Raw genomic sequence first — 15,052 nt, 5'->3', positions numbered from 1 at the left:
TGCATCTGTATCTTCAACTGTCATTTACATTTTAGGACTGTTTATACAAATGCCAAATCATTATCTTTATTTAGCTTCGATTTTCTAATATTTTGCATAATAAAAAATCAAATCAAAATAAAATCAGTTCTCGATTGCAAGATTCCTACTCGAAACTAGGTGTCCGAAGGCATGATTGTTGAGGCAATTGCAAACCTCTTTTTACACCTTAGCTTCCCTCCACCCCGGGCTTCGAACTGACGACCTTTGGTTTGTTAGTCCAACTGCCTACAAGCGACTCCACCGAGGCAGGACCCAGGGCGACGACTCCTACACCTGGACTGAGCTAACGACCTAACCCTTTAGGTTAGACCGGGCCATTATTTACTTCCCCGTCCGACGGAAGGCGTGATCAGACAAATCTCGTCTCAAAATTTGCCACCGAAACCTTCTGGGATCGAACCCAAGCCGACTGGGTGAGAGGCAACCACGCTTACCCCTACCCCACGGTCCCGGCCTAAAGGGTGGTTCAAATTATGACCTATTCTCTGAGATTTCGATCATTCGATTTTTTGTATTTTTTAATCCGACTGATTTTTTTTTGTGCCTTCGGTATGCCCAAAGAAGCCATTTTGCATCATTAGTTCGTTCATATAATTTTCCATACAAATTTGGCAGTTGTCCATACAAAAATAATATGTGAAAATTCAAAAATCTGTATCTTTTGAAGGAATTTTTTGATCGATTTGGTGTCTTCGGCAAAGTTGGATATGGACTACACTGAAAAAAATGATACACAGCAAAAAAAATGTGGTGATTTTAAATTTCATATTTTGTCACTAAAAATTAATTTGCAAAAAAACACTATTTTCAATTTTTTAATTTTTTTTTATTTTTTGATATGTTTTAGAGGACATTAAATGCCTTTTTTCAGAAATTTCCAGAATGGGCAAAAAATCTTTGACCGAGTCATAATTTTTTGAATCAATACAGAATTTTTTTAAAAATCGAAAAAAATTGAACTTCATTTATCGATGAAAAATCGAATTTGCAATCAAAAAGAACTTTAGTGAATTTTTTATAAAGTGCACCGTTTTCAAGTTATAGCCATTTTTAGGTGGCTTTTTTGAAAATGATCGCAGTTTTTATAATTTTTAAATAAGTGCCCATGCCCACCTTTGAAAAAAACATTTTTGCAATTCCGTCGTGTCATTCTTGAATGACGAAACAGCCTACTTTTCTGTACCAAAAATAACAGAATCGAAAAGCAACACTTTTCAAAATAAATGCTGAAAAGATCTACTTGTTTCAAAAAGTAACAATTTTCATAATTTTTTTTGATTTAAACGATTTATTGACTAAATACATGAAAATTTTACAAAAAAATTTCACTCAGTGTGTGTTTTTTGGAATTGCAAAAAATGTTGTATGGAACTCGTTGCAAAACTTGATTTTTTCAGCTCTCTTCTTATTTATCCATATCGGTGAACCTCGTTGGATAAATGTACGACTCGTGCTGAAAAAATCCTCTTTTTGCAATTTGTTGCATAAACTATTATTTTGGAAAGCTGAGAAAATTCTCTATATTTTGCTTTATTGAACTTTATTGATAAGACCCTTGGTTGCTGAGATATTGCCATGCAAAGGTTAAAAAACAGGAAAATTGATGTTTTCTAAGTCTCACCCAAACAACCCACAATTTTCTAATGTCGATATCTCAGCAACTAATGGTCCGAGTTACAATTTTAAATTTTCCAAAAATGTAAATCAAGTATAACATTTCAAAAGGGCGTAATATTGAATGTTTGGCCCGTTTGACATGTTATAAATTTTTGAAAATATTTTTTTTTTCAAAGTGATCGGAAAATTTCACAAGTGTTTCATATTTTAACATTGTAAATCGGACCATTAGTTGCTGAGATATCGAAATTAGAAAATGGTGGGTTTTTTTGGGTGAGACTTAGAAAACATGAATTTTCCTGTTTTTTAACCTTTGCATGGCAATATCTCAGCAACCGAGGGTCGTATCAATAAAGTTCAATAAAGCAAAATATAGAGAATTTTCTCAGCAATTAAAAAAATAATCAAAGGTGGGCAAACATGGGCACTAATTTAAACAATGAAAAACTGCGATTATTTTCAAAAAAGTTCCCTTTAAATAGATTTAACTTGAAAACGGTGCACTTTATCAAAAATTCACTTAACAACTTTTTGATTGCAAATTCAATTTTACATCGAAAAATCAAGTTGAAAAATTTTTGCGACCAATATTTTGATTTTTTGAAAAAATCTGTATTGATTCAAAAAATTATAACTTGGTCAAAGATTTTTTGCCCATTCTGGAATTTTCTGAAAAGTTGGCATTTGATGTCCTCTAAAACATATCAAAAAATAAAAAATAGTGTTTTTTGCAAATCAAGTTTTAGTGACTAAAAGTGAAATTAAAAATCACCTATTTTTTTTAATGTGTATAATTTTTTTTAAGTGTAGTCCATATCCATACCTACAACTTTGCCGAAGACACCAAATCGATCAAAAAATTCCTTCAAAAGATACAGATTTTTGAATTGAACCAAATTTGTATGGAAAATTATATGAACGAACTAATGATGCAAAATGGCTTCTTTGGGCATACTGAAGGCACCAAAAAAGTTTCAGACGGATTAAAAAATACAAAAATTAAAATTAAAGTAAAAAGACCGATTTCGTAGAGAACTGCTTTGCTGATTAAACATGTCTTTTGGGTGCTTTTCATTAATAGTCAGGACCCGGTGCCTGCAGTTCCCGTTACAGTTTATATGGAATTCCAATAAGAATGTAACAGAAAAATTAGGCTCCGGGTCCAGACTGTTAATAAAGTATTAAAATACAAAACAATTACCATTTTAAAAAACTAGAAATGCCAAAAACTTTAAATTGGTGCATTTCATCAAAAAAGTAATTTTTGACCTGTCTTGCCAAGGAATTAGTAAGCTAAATTTGAAATTTGGGAATTAAAAATATAAAAATGTATCGTTTTGCAGCTCACAAATTTCACTTTGCTATCAGAGTGCTTATGACTTTTGCAAATATTCATATTCACTAAACAAACCTTTTTTAAACGTTTGAAAGTTTACGAAATGCCAAGTTTGATTTTACGAATAATATCGTTTTCAGCGTTTTCAAGAAAACATTTCTAGAGTTTTTTTGAAAAAAAAAAACAAAATAGCTTTTATGACCTTTAAAAAAATCTAAATTTGTCAACTCAAAAGTTTACAGGTTTTCACAAGTCTTAGAAATAATTCGGGTCATGTAATGGATAAATATGTTTTGAAAGGAATTTGAAAAGAAAAGTCATTGATATTCAACGTTAAACAGAGAAAACCTGGAAAACTATGCAAGTTGTCCCTTTAAAATAAAAATAAATCATTCCAACTATATAAAAATGACTACTTAGGGACCATTCCTAAACCACGTGGATACTTTTTTGGCCCAGAGTCCGTAAATAGCTAAGGAACAATATTCAGCATGTGGAGCGAGGTTCTGAGAAAAGTTCCTTGTTCTGGGCACCCTAATGTTTAAATTAATTTAAAAAATATTTAAAGTAAAATTTTAGCAAGATTCAAGATATAATAGACCGGACTGAATTAAAAAATATACTATGTTGTTGATAAATTTCACAAAAAAAGTCATGAATACTTAAATTCTCTCATGATTACAAATATCATAAATACTCACCATCTTTTGCGTCGGCATAAATTCAACTCAAAACAACAAAAAAGCATTTGTTTGATAAATTCACTTGCTCTATCGTCACAACACCAGTTTCCTTGCGGTCAATAGTTTTGATTTCCATAAACTGTACTTTTATTTGTTTGACTTAAATTACAGCTGTTCCGAGCTCTGCTTGTTTGGGCGCTCAATTCGTTTTTAGCTTAACTTGTTTTTTTTTTTTATGTAAGGCATTAACACTATCAATTATCATATCGCGCCTGTCATCGGGGTTGAGTTCCATTACCTGATAATAACTTAACTTTACAACAATCGCTCTCACTATCCCTCCCCACAGTTTTATTTTTCGGTTTAACTCGCCGCAACCTAGGTTTGCTCTTTCTAGTCTAAGTTTTTTTAAGTTTATCGTTTAATATTTTGTTTGCTCGTTTGATTTTTGTGTGTTTGAGTGTTTCTTACCTTGTCGTAAAAATTTACCTACCCTTGTCTTGTTCTAAATATTTTGATTAAATGTACAAATTGTAACATAGCTACCTTTACACAATTCGGTTCAAACCATTGTTTATTTTTCCTCATCCCATTTGTGGTGAGCGTGCTGTGCGAACGCGTCCTGAAATCATTGCAAGCAAAAATCTGGAACCGGCGACCCTCTCCCTCGCCGTCTGGAGGACTGTGTCCTCGCATCCCCTCCGGGACAGATCAACCGGTTGGAATAACCAACGGAACGATAACATCGAAAAAGTTCTCGGGATCGCTCTCCCGCGACCGTTCGGGATTAACAAAAGTGCCAACAAACTGCTGCTACTACAACTACTACGGAAACGTCCGGCAGTCCTGGCAGTCATCGTCACTGCTGGCTGCTGCTGGATGGTGCTAGCCTGGACACCAGCGTCTGGAGGGCCACGGCCAGCGCCACCAGTGTCCAACTGGCGCTGACCACGTGGGAGGATCCTGAGGAAGTTAAGAGATAAGAAAAAGATGAAATTAAACAAAATTAAGAAAGTATATAAATTTTAATTTAAAACATGATCCCCAATTGAAAATTTTTTTTTGTCCGAAAATTCAGATTCGGTTGTGTTGAAATAGAAGAATAGTTGAGGATTTGATAGGTTTAAGATTTTTCCGCAAAATTAAGAGTACAAATTAAATATGCATGGAATGGTATGGAACCATACTGATCTTGGTAAGGAAGTGATCAAAATACTACAAGAAGAAGCTTTTCGTAAAATTATGATAGGTTTAGAAAGTTAGTTAACTATAATTACGAAAATGTTGATATAGAGTATTATCAATATACTTTTATGCCATGAATTTCTCAATAAAAATAAGCTAAGCCAAGCTTAGGTAAGATGAAATCGTTGTAAATTAATGTGGTTTTGAAAAACATTCAAATTTATAGCCATCTTCAGGAAAAAAAAACAAATATGATGTAATATGTTAAAAAAATTTGATTCACGCTTCATATTTAGTTTAATATGCAATGTTGGGTCGCGGACCCTTCAATTAGGTATTTACAAATTTACATGTATTTTTTAAAAGCTTCATAAACTTCAAAAAAAAATTTAACGGCCTTATAACAAATATTTATTGAAGTTTATGTTTCTCGAGGGGGTCGAAAGGGGGGGGGGATTAAAAAATTAATATTGATGTTACAGGACACGGTGTCAACATTTGAATGAAAAAAGTATTTTAAAATGCATTATACAACTGTCCATTTGTTTTGCAATCATAAATTTCCAATATTTTAAAGTATTGACGAAAAAAAGTTTTTGCGGTGCTGTACAATGTAATTTCTTAAAAGTTTAAAATATTTTTAAAACGAGCCCAAAAATATGATTATTAGGGCTAGTGATTTTTCACGATTTCGCGGAATCCACGTAGTCCGTGAAATTTGCCCTTGACCGTGAAATTTTGTAAATGCCGCAAAATTCCGCAAAATTATCATTAATTATTCAACCAATTGTCCCTAAATATATTTGACCATTGAATTTTTTATTCAAGCAATCCACAAGATTTTCATTAAGCATTTTTGAAACTCATTTTCGAAAATATCATTTATTTATTACAAGGTTTTACGAATAGTTTCATCTTAATAAGTTTTGGTTGTAACATGCCTCGGATAACACAATTCGATGTTAAAACATGATTTTTTTTTCTATTTAACGTTCACAAAGAATGTGATAGAACGACATTAAAAACAGCAAAGAAAGAAAACGCAAAGCAGTTGAACAATTTATTTTCGAATCTCTGTAAAATTTATTGAAACAAAAATAAACAAATTGCAAGGAAAGTGTGAAAACAATTCGGTTTGAAAATAAATTTGTTCATAGTGTCTGCTATTCAAGCGCTTTGCTACATTTTCTGGACTTATCAATGAAAAAAAATTGAACAAAATTTCATTAAATGACATATTGGCTAAATACTCATATTTCCCAATTCCAGAAAAGCATTTGAGAAATTTAATATCTCTTATTTTACTATTTCTACTTTTGGTGAATTCCTCGAAAAAATATTTTTTCACCCCCTGATTTTTCGGACCAATTTTGAAAAGGGGCAACATAAACTTTGAAAAACATTTGACAAAAAATAAAATAAAATTTGCTCACTTTAAATTCGATTTTTACAACAAAAACTATGACTATCAAAGTCACCCCAAAATTCAAAAATAGAGTTTCAAATGCTGTTTTTTTCAACAATTTAAAAAAATAATTTGCAAAAATAGTGCATGTACCTTGTGTGGCCTACATGTGTACATGTTATAAAATAATAATTTTGAGACAAACCTAACCAGTCGGAAAATATTTCAAAAATAATCTGAAATCCTATCAATGTCACCCCGATTTACGGTACTTAGTTACCGATAAGAATTTTGAAAAAAAAATTAAATTATTAATTTGAATTTACTGATCAGAAAAAATCCTAAATCTTTAATTCTTATGATTATTTTGTTAATGCTTTAAATGAGTTGGTATTGAATTGACGTATATAAATGTATTTTTTTTTTTTCAAATTCAAAATAGAACCAAATATTAATTCATTTTTCTTCAGGTAGCCTTAGTTTGAAACTATAATTTATGAAAAATGATTTGAATTTGTTTCATTGATTTCGGTTATAACATTAATTGAACAACCAAATTAGAGCACCGATTCCCAAATTTTATGCTTTAATATCAACTACCCTTTCCTCAGTAGTAGTATCTCATTGGAGTTGAACGACAGTCGCCCCCTCAAAAATGGCCCGAAAAATCAGAGGGCAAAACAATTTTTCTCAAAAACATTCACCTGCATTAAAAATCATTTTAAGCATGTTTGGGTTGATTTAAACATCTTTTGAATTTTTGAAAAATTGCGATGTTTAGTATCGCCAAAAGTTTTTTTCGCTATTTTTTTTGTTTTCGTCAAATCCTCGACCCTGGCCAGAGCCAAGGGACAAATATTTGCATGGGCCATTTTTGCGAACATGGGCAGTTTATCAGTCGGAAAATATTTCAAAAATAATCTGAAATCCTATCAATGACACCCTGGTTTACGGTACTTAGTTATCGATACGAATAAATGTCTTTTTTTATCCAAAATAAAATTTAATATTTTATCATTTTTCCTTAGATTTTTGTTAAAACAGGAATTAAATAACCAAATAAGAACACCGATTTCAAAATTTTATGTTTTAAAATAAATATTCATATTCAGACCATAGTCCCGATTTGCACCAGTTGGTGGTAGTAATCTCATTAAATAATTTGAAAAACATTTGTTCTCTCAATTCCTAACTTATTTAAAATTTAACATTAAGTGGATGTGATTTTTCTTTATTACTTTGCTTTTTTTTTCAGGCCTTAAAAAAGATACATTTATTCATAAGAAAGTTATTCAATGTGAATCACAAACTTAAAAAAGGTTCCTGAAAAATGATTTTTGTGATCAATTATTTTAAAGTTTTGCTGGGATTCCGGAAATTTCAGGGATTTAAAAAATATTGTTTACCGCGAAAGTTGCTGACAAATCATCTCTAAAACAGCCAAATTCTTCCACTACAGAAAAAAATACAGCGATTTGAATAACGGGAAAGTTGAGCAAAAAATGACAAGACGACATTTGTAATGTCTGTAAAAAAAGTTTCGTCCTACGCATAAATGTATATCTATAAATTTGTGTGATTTTTTTTTAAATGGGGAAAGTTAAAATCGTAAGCAAGTAAATGCCATCTTAACCACAAAGCTTAGAAAGTAACAAGTATCTTTTGAATTGAATTTGAACGAAACAAATATGGTTTCAAAGAGCTTCATAATGCAACAAAATAAAAGATGGTGAATCCCAATTGTACAAAATCAGATGAAAACAATTTTATTCGTGATATAAACTTGCTTCACCGTTGAAACATTTTTTTTGAAATTTCGGCCACTGCAAATATCTCGAGTTTTTTTTTTGAAAAGGTTAAATAAATCAAATTTTCAGTTTTTGATTTTTGAGTGTTTTTTAAACACCCCTGACTGGAAATTAGATTTTTTGGACTTTTTCAAAAAAACTTAAGATATCTTTTACAGCAATCCCAACGAAAACAGCATGATTCGAAAAAAAAAGTTCTTCGATCGAGCTCAATTTTTTCTGGGGGATCCTTGGCCAAAATAATTAGACCCATATTTTTTTGTTTGGCCATTAGGGTGACCTACGCCGTGTTAGGGTGGTTCGAAAAATGGCAATTTTCGTCGATTTTCGCAAAAAACACTTTTTTCAAAAAGTCATATCTTCATCAGATTTTAGCTGTCCTAGACGCAAAAGAAAGGTGATTAGTTGGGCTATTTGGGAAAAATAGTAAGAAGTTTCAAAAATCTAGCTTAACATTTGAAAAGGTCGTATGCAAACTTAAAATGCTGTTTTGAAGGTCTCGGGACCAAAGAGCCTATGTATAAAAATATTTTTATCGGATTCCTCGGAAAATTTCACATAAAATATCAAAAAATGGTGAAGTTATGTATTCGATACTCTAAGATACGATTTTTTGAAAATAAAAACTGGATTTTACAAAGCGCCACGCGCAAAAATGGGTAATGACGAAAACCAGAAAAATCGACTTTTTTCACTAAAACTGCGATAATTTTAAAATTTGAGCGATGACCTATAGATGTTATGGTACCAAAAGTTGCGTCTTTTAATTACGAAAATTTTGGTATTTTAACATTGCCATTTTTCGAACCACCCTAACACGGCGTAGGCGGCCCTAATGGCCAAACAAAAAAATACGGGTCGAATTATTTCGGCCAAGGATCCCCCAGAAAAATTTAGAGTCCGATCGGAGAACTTTTTTTTCGAATCATGCTGTTTTCGTGGGGAATTGCTGTTTAAATTTATGTTCCTTGACAATTGTCGAAGAAAAAAAGCTACATTTGAATGAACAAAAAATTTGTTGTTTTACAACCATAATTTTCAAGCAAAAAATCTATGTTTTGAACATAAGATAAATTTTACGAAAAAACACTGTTTGTGGTATTGTACATTAAAATGTCACAAAAATTACATTTTTTTAAACTAGTTTAATTATGCATAAAGTCACGCAGAAAAGTGCATTTCTTTAATTATTTTTAGTTGATTGCACATTTATTTCAATTTAATATTTAAAATTTCTGAACGTTTTACCTCCTGATTTTTTCAGCCCACTATTGAAGGGGGATGGGCAATCATTATTCTAATATAACTGGCCAAATAAGTGACCAAACAACAATATTTTTAACACATTTCTTAGATCAAAGATGGTGTTAGTGAAATCAAATAAAAATAGGATTTGATAGTTTCATTAACCATTGAAAACTCACCATTGCTGTTCTGGTGCTTGGAAGCTGGCCGATCCCGGCCCGATTTGGACGAACCGTCACCGGATTTGTGCTCCGATCGGTCCACCTCGTTCAGGCTGGATTGGTATTTGGTACCTGTTGGAAACATTTTTAAAAGATGGAATTAAAACGACACCCTAAAGGTTTGCAATCGGCAAACAGGTGATTGATAAGGAATTATACCTTTATCGAAGTAGCTGACCGGTGCCAGCGTCGAGGGCCCTGCCGGCAGCTCGAAGCTCTTCGTGGACGAAACCGTGGTCGTGATGGTTTCAGTCGTCGAGGGAGGTATCGTCGTTGGTGGACTGGATGCTGCAAAACGGGGAAACGGTAAGGAGAAAAGATATATCTCAAGTTTGCAAATCTATTTTTTTGTTGTTTATTCCCAAAAAATCTCGTCCTCTCATGATCTCTCCCTCGCTCTGCCTCTCGTGAGTGCCTCTTTTGCTGCTCAGCAAAACCGGTTTAATTCCGCGAAATTTGTTATTATTATTTTTTTGTCTATTAATGACAACGACCACGTTGGGGAATCCCAAACGAATTAACTTTTTGGTGAAATGTCCTCCACGACGATCAGTTTTATTCTTGATCGTGGTGCGGCAACATGTGGAACGTTCTTTGCTGTGATATTGTGAGATCTCTAAAGGCGTAAGGGCGGAAAGTATCAACAAGTGGAAACCGCTAACGCCAACGCCTAGAATCGAGGCAACGTGAACTAGTGAAGCGGCACTCACGAGGTGGATGAATTTGCCGGCAAAGCATACAAATAGTTTGATTAACGTGGTAAGCACTCTGAGCGCAGTTAGTTGAACCGATTAGATTCTAAAAAGTCATGCCCTCTTGATGAGGCTATAAATTGAAAAAAAAAATACATTGTTTGTAAGCTGTTAAAAAGTTGAATAAAGGTTTTGGTTTAACGTAACGAATGTACATTTCTGTCCCATCTCAAACAGACTTTCTCTTGCTCATCAATTTATCAATGTTTTGTGAAGGTGCCAATAATAACAAAATTGAAATTGAAAACTATGTTAATCAAAGCAAAGTAGGGAAAGTCGATCAAGTGTTATCTGGTCTCCCAAAGCGATTAAAATAAACCGCAAAGACCAGATCAATGATTCTAAGAATTTCATATCATGCTATTGAGCTGCTTCTGGTTTTCAACATCCTCGATTTTATTTTAATTGTTTTTCTTCGTTCTCTTAATAAAAACCCGATTTATGGTACCCGGACCCGGGCCATGGTAGAACTTCTTTCAATCCATAACATCGAATTTGTTTATTTATAACGTCAGCACAAAAGAAAGTCTTTTGATGAAAGCAAAGTATTATAAATGATTATAAGCAATTTCTTTTATGATCGATGCAAAGCCGATCGCAAACTATTTTCAGTCAGCTTTGAGTGACTTAACGAAATCGGTCTCTCTGAACCATTCGCTGTACTACCCGATTGGGGTGAGTGGGAGAGCAAAGAGAGAGTGTTCGGTAGCGATTGGCATGGAAGTGACAAACGTAGGATCAGAGCAGTTTATCGTCGCGCTAGATTTGTGCTCGCGAGTGACTGAGTCTTTTTGGTGCAATCAGGACCTTTGATTTCTTCTGTTTGGTGTCCATCTTTGTCCATTTCATTTTTTAAGGCGGCATTACCCTCTAGAGCGTGACGTACTTTATGGATGACGCCTGATAGAAGAGACCTTATTTTTGAAAAGAAGACCGTTGGACTGATTTGCAATGTTAAAAAAACCAGAACATTTTGGAAATGTGCCGATCTCTACGAACTCAATATTTTCAATTTTTTAAATCCAGCCTGCATACGCTAAAATACACATATTAAGGGAATTTTAATACTGAGCAATTCCAGCTCGAATCAGGATTTTTTCTGGTACTTTTGTACCCGACCCTCTCCGATTTCAATGAAACTTTTGAGACATGTTATCCTAGGCCTATATAAGTCATTTTTGTGTGTATGGAGCCAACAGTACTCGAAAATAACATTTGAGAAGGTCGTAAGGTTTTTAAATATTTTTGTATTTTGCAATTTAAAAATTACTGTATCTCGAAGCCGTTGCATCGTATCAAAAAGTGGTCAAGGACAAACTTGTATGAAATTGGACGGGCTTTCTGAAAAAAAATACACTGAAATAAAAAAACACACCACTTCTATGTGATTTTTTGATTTTTAAGTTTAAAAGTTAAATTTCAAGGTGATGTCACGATTTTTTTTCGCTCAAAATTTTTGAGAAAATAGCCTAAAATGTTACAAAAAGACTCACGAAAAATGCAGGATGGTATGTCTCTCCTTAAAAAATACAAAAATCATTTACTAAAACTGTTTTTTTTTATTGAAAAGTGGTCTAAACGTCAAAATTTTCAAAAACCGATAGTGGGAATCGATTCCTAGACAATTTTACATAAAAGTCTCCATATTGACCAAGTCCAATCCTTGGGAAGATACAGCGGTTTTAAAAATAAAAATGATGAAAAAACTGGTTTTTTGGTGGTTTTTGGCAATTTCTTTATGACAGACTTGGTTTTTTAGTCTCGAAAATATTTTTACCGGAAAGCTCGTCCAATTTCCCATAAGTTTGCCTCTGACAGCTTTTCAATTGGATGTATGGCCTTACAAATATAAGTTAAATTACATTGCTCATAACTGTAAATAGAATATTTTTTTCAGTGTGGTAGAAACCTGGATAGTAAATAAGGTTACGTAAATATTAAAACGAGTCAAATTGAAAATCTGTCAGAGGCAAACTGATGGGAAATTGGACGAGCTTTCCGGTAAAATTATTTTCGAGACTAAAAAACCAAGTCTGTCATATAGAAATTGCCACAAACCAACAAAAAACCAGTTTTTTCATCATTTTTATTTTTAAAACCGCTGTATCTTCCCAAGGATTGGACTTGGTACAATGGTCACTATGGAGACTTTTATGTAAAATTGTCTGGGGAATCGATTCCCACTATCGGTTTTTGAAAATTTTGACGTTTAGACCACTTTTCAAAAAAAAACAGTTTTAGTACATGATTTTTGTATTTTTTTAGGAGAGACATACCATCCTGCATTTTTCGTGAGTCTTTTTGTAACATTTTAGGCTATTTTCTCAAAAAATTTGAGCGAAAAAAAATCGTGACATAACCTTGAAATTTAACTTTTAAACTTAAAAATCAAAAAATCTCACAGAAGTGGCGTGTTTTTTTGTTTCAGTGTATTTTTTCCAGAAAGCCCGTCCAATTTCCTACAAGTTTGTCTTTGACCACTTTTTGATACGATGCAACGGCTTCGAGATACAGTAATTTTAAAATTGCAAAATACAAAAATATTTAAAAACCTTACGACCTTCTCAAATGTTATTTTCGAGTACTGTTGGCTCCATATACACAAAAATGGCTTATATAGGCCTAGGATAACATGTCTACAAAGTTTCATTGAAATCGGAGAGGGTCGGGTAAAAAAGTACCAGAAAAAATCCTGATTTGAGCTGGAATTGCTCTGCTATTTTAATCATTAGAAAACCACAGCATTTTTTAATTAGATCATTCAAAGTTGTTCCGAAAAATCACGGAATTTTTTTTGTCATAAAGAGTCAATTCAATTTCGCATTCTAACTTTAATGGGGCAATTAGAGGCTTATTAAAACTTTGGAATATTTTGATCACAAAGTTACATCTGGGAATGTTCACAGATGATTTGTCAGAAAAAGTTGTAATATTGTCTTTGAAAATGTGTAAATTTACATTGTTTTTTTTTTAAGATTAAAAGTACAATCATAGTGCGTCCACCCCGGGAAATGCCGGGACAAAATTCTCGGGATTTTTCCAAAACCGGGAATTTCCGGATCACGGATTTTTTTTTATAATTTGTCCCGGGAATTCCCGAAATTGAAAAAAAAAATCAAATTTCAGTCTGGAAATTCAGATTTGGTTATTAGAATAAATTTGAACTGTTGAATACTTAATAATCGATTAAAATCAAAATTTAAATCATTAAAATTTGTATTCAGCGTATGTCAGCATTATTTTGGCTAAAATTTAAGTTTGCATATCTGCAAAATGCCTGACGTTTCAAATATTTCCCATTCAATTTTAATACTTTTGAAAGACTGGGTAATATTTTCAAGTTAATTCATAATTCTAAATTGGAGAAAAAATATTAAATAATATTTTAGCAAACATCGGAAACTGGGGCAAATCACGACGATATAACAAATTAGGTCAATGTTTTGAATGTTTTGAATGGCTTCGATTGAAACAGGAACAGGAACAAAACTCGATTATCGCAAGTTTCAATTATCCAAAGTTTGATTTTCCGAAAAAGTGTTTAGGACTTCAAATAATCGAGTCACGAAAAAAACATGTCCTTGTGTGTGTGTGGTCCAATCCAATACCCGCTAACCGGTAGCGAAATTATGGGAAAGTATAGTTTGTATCAGACTTTGTATATGCCGAATGTTGATACAACTTATCTCAGTCCCGGGTATTAGGTGGTGATAGCCCTCGCGCTGCTTCCAACGACCCGTTTCAGAATGACAGAGCTCCTTGCGGTCCAATTCCGAGGTCGCTGGGCATTGTTCGGCCCCGCCTAAACATAGAAGCAAGCATCTGAAGGAAACTCGATCTATATTTAGACTTCCAATCCCCTCAGGCAAATCAGGGATCAGCGCGTATTTAATATGAGAAGATAACATGTTTCAACAACACTACGGATCAATTCACTGCTTGAGTGTAAACCTGCTGATGGCTGACTGCTTAGCGTCCCAGACCACCAATCCAAAGGTGTGAGTTCGAATCCCACCTGATTCATTTTCGTTTTTGTTCATATTCAAAGTTCAAATTCCTGATTCCAAATTTTAAAGGTACCGACCGGGATTTGATCCCTGAACCTTCTGCTTGTGAGGCAGAAGCCGTAACCATTAAGCCACGGAGCCGGTCAAGAGTCACGAAAAAAACATGTCCTTGTTTTTTTTATTTTCCTACATTAAAAAAAATGTATATAAAATCAAAATTCTGCAACCCAATTTCAGTAAAATTTGAATTGTTGATTGCCTTAAGTGTGTCGCCGCCATTTTGGCCACCATCTTGGATTTAAAAATTCCTTATCACTTCAGAAGTTTAGAGGTAATACTTCAGCTTGACCATCAAAAATAAGACAACGAAAAAAGTAGTTCGATTCGATTCGAGTGATTTGATTATCCGGAGTGATTTTTTTCTTAGGCCTTCGGATTATCGAGTCTGGACTGTACACCGATTTCTATATTCATTGTTCTGAAATAACCTGTATGTATTCAGACTGTCGTTCCGATTTTGATTGCATGTTTTTACATTTTTTCATTGACTGGTATCATTTTATTAGTTTTATTTATTCTTTATTAGACTGTTTCAAAAATATATTAGCTTTTCTAGTCATGCTATAAATAAATATATAAAAGAAGTATATAAATGGAAGACTTATTTGATTCAATATTGGATAAAAAAAAAATTTCATAAAAAAACACATTTGATTTCTTTTTTAAGCTGTCTTCCTTTTTTAGATAGAAG

General features: G+C 33.1%; 2 protein-coding genes across 3 annotated transcripts in view; one reads left to right on the top strand and one right to left on the bottom strand.

The window, feature by feature from the left end:
• The window catches only part of LOC6047773 (transient receptor potential cation channel protein painless), a 295,911-nt gene that overhangs the window by 273,295 nt on the left and 7,564 nt on the right, over positions 1 to 15,052 (top strand). The window lies entirely within an intron of this gene.
• Positions 2,582 to 15,052, bottom strand: part of LOC6054790 (lachesin) — a 189,183-nt gene continuing 176,712 nt past the window's right edge. For both annotated transcript variants that reach the window (XM_038255590.1, XM_038255591.1), the window contains exons 8-10: positions 9,702 to 9,830; positions 9,501 to 9,614; positions 2,582 to 4,641 (exon numbers count right to left, since the gene is read on the bottom strand). In XM_038255590.1, coding sequence (XP_038111518.1) covers positions 4,538 to 4,641; positions 9,501 to 9,614; positions 9,702 to 9,830 — 347 coding nt within the window. In that variant the 3' untranslated portion in view covers positions 2,582 to 4,537. The remainder of the gene's footprint in view (positions 4,642 to 9,500; positions 9,615 to 9,701; positions 9,831 to 15,052) is intronic.

This window comes from Culex quinquefasciatus, chromosome 2 (genome assembly GCF_015732765.1).
Source record: "Culex quinquefasciatus strain JHB chromosome 2, VPISU_Cqui_1.0_pri_paternal, whole genome shotgun sequence".
NCBI lineage: Eukaryota > Metazoa > Arthropoda > Insecta > Diptera > Culicidae > Culex > Culex quinquefasciatus.
The sequence above is the reverse complement of the archived record's forward strand: the minus strand, read 5'-3'. Positions and strand labels throughout refer to the sequence as shown.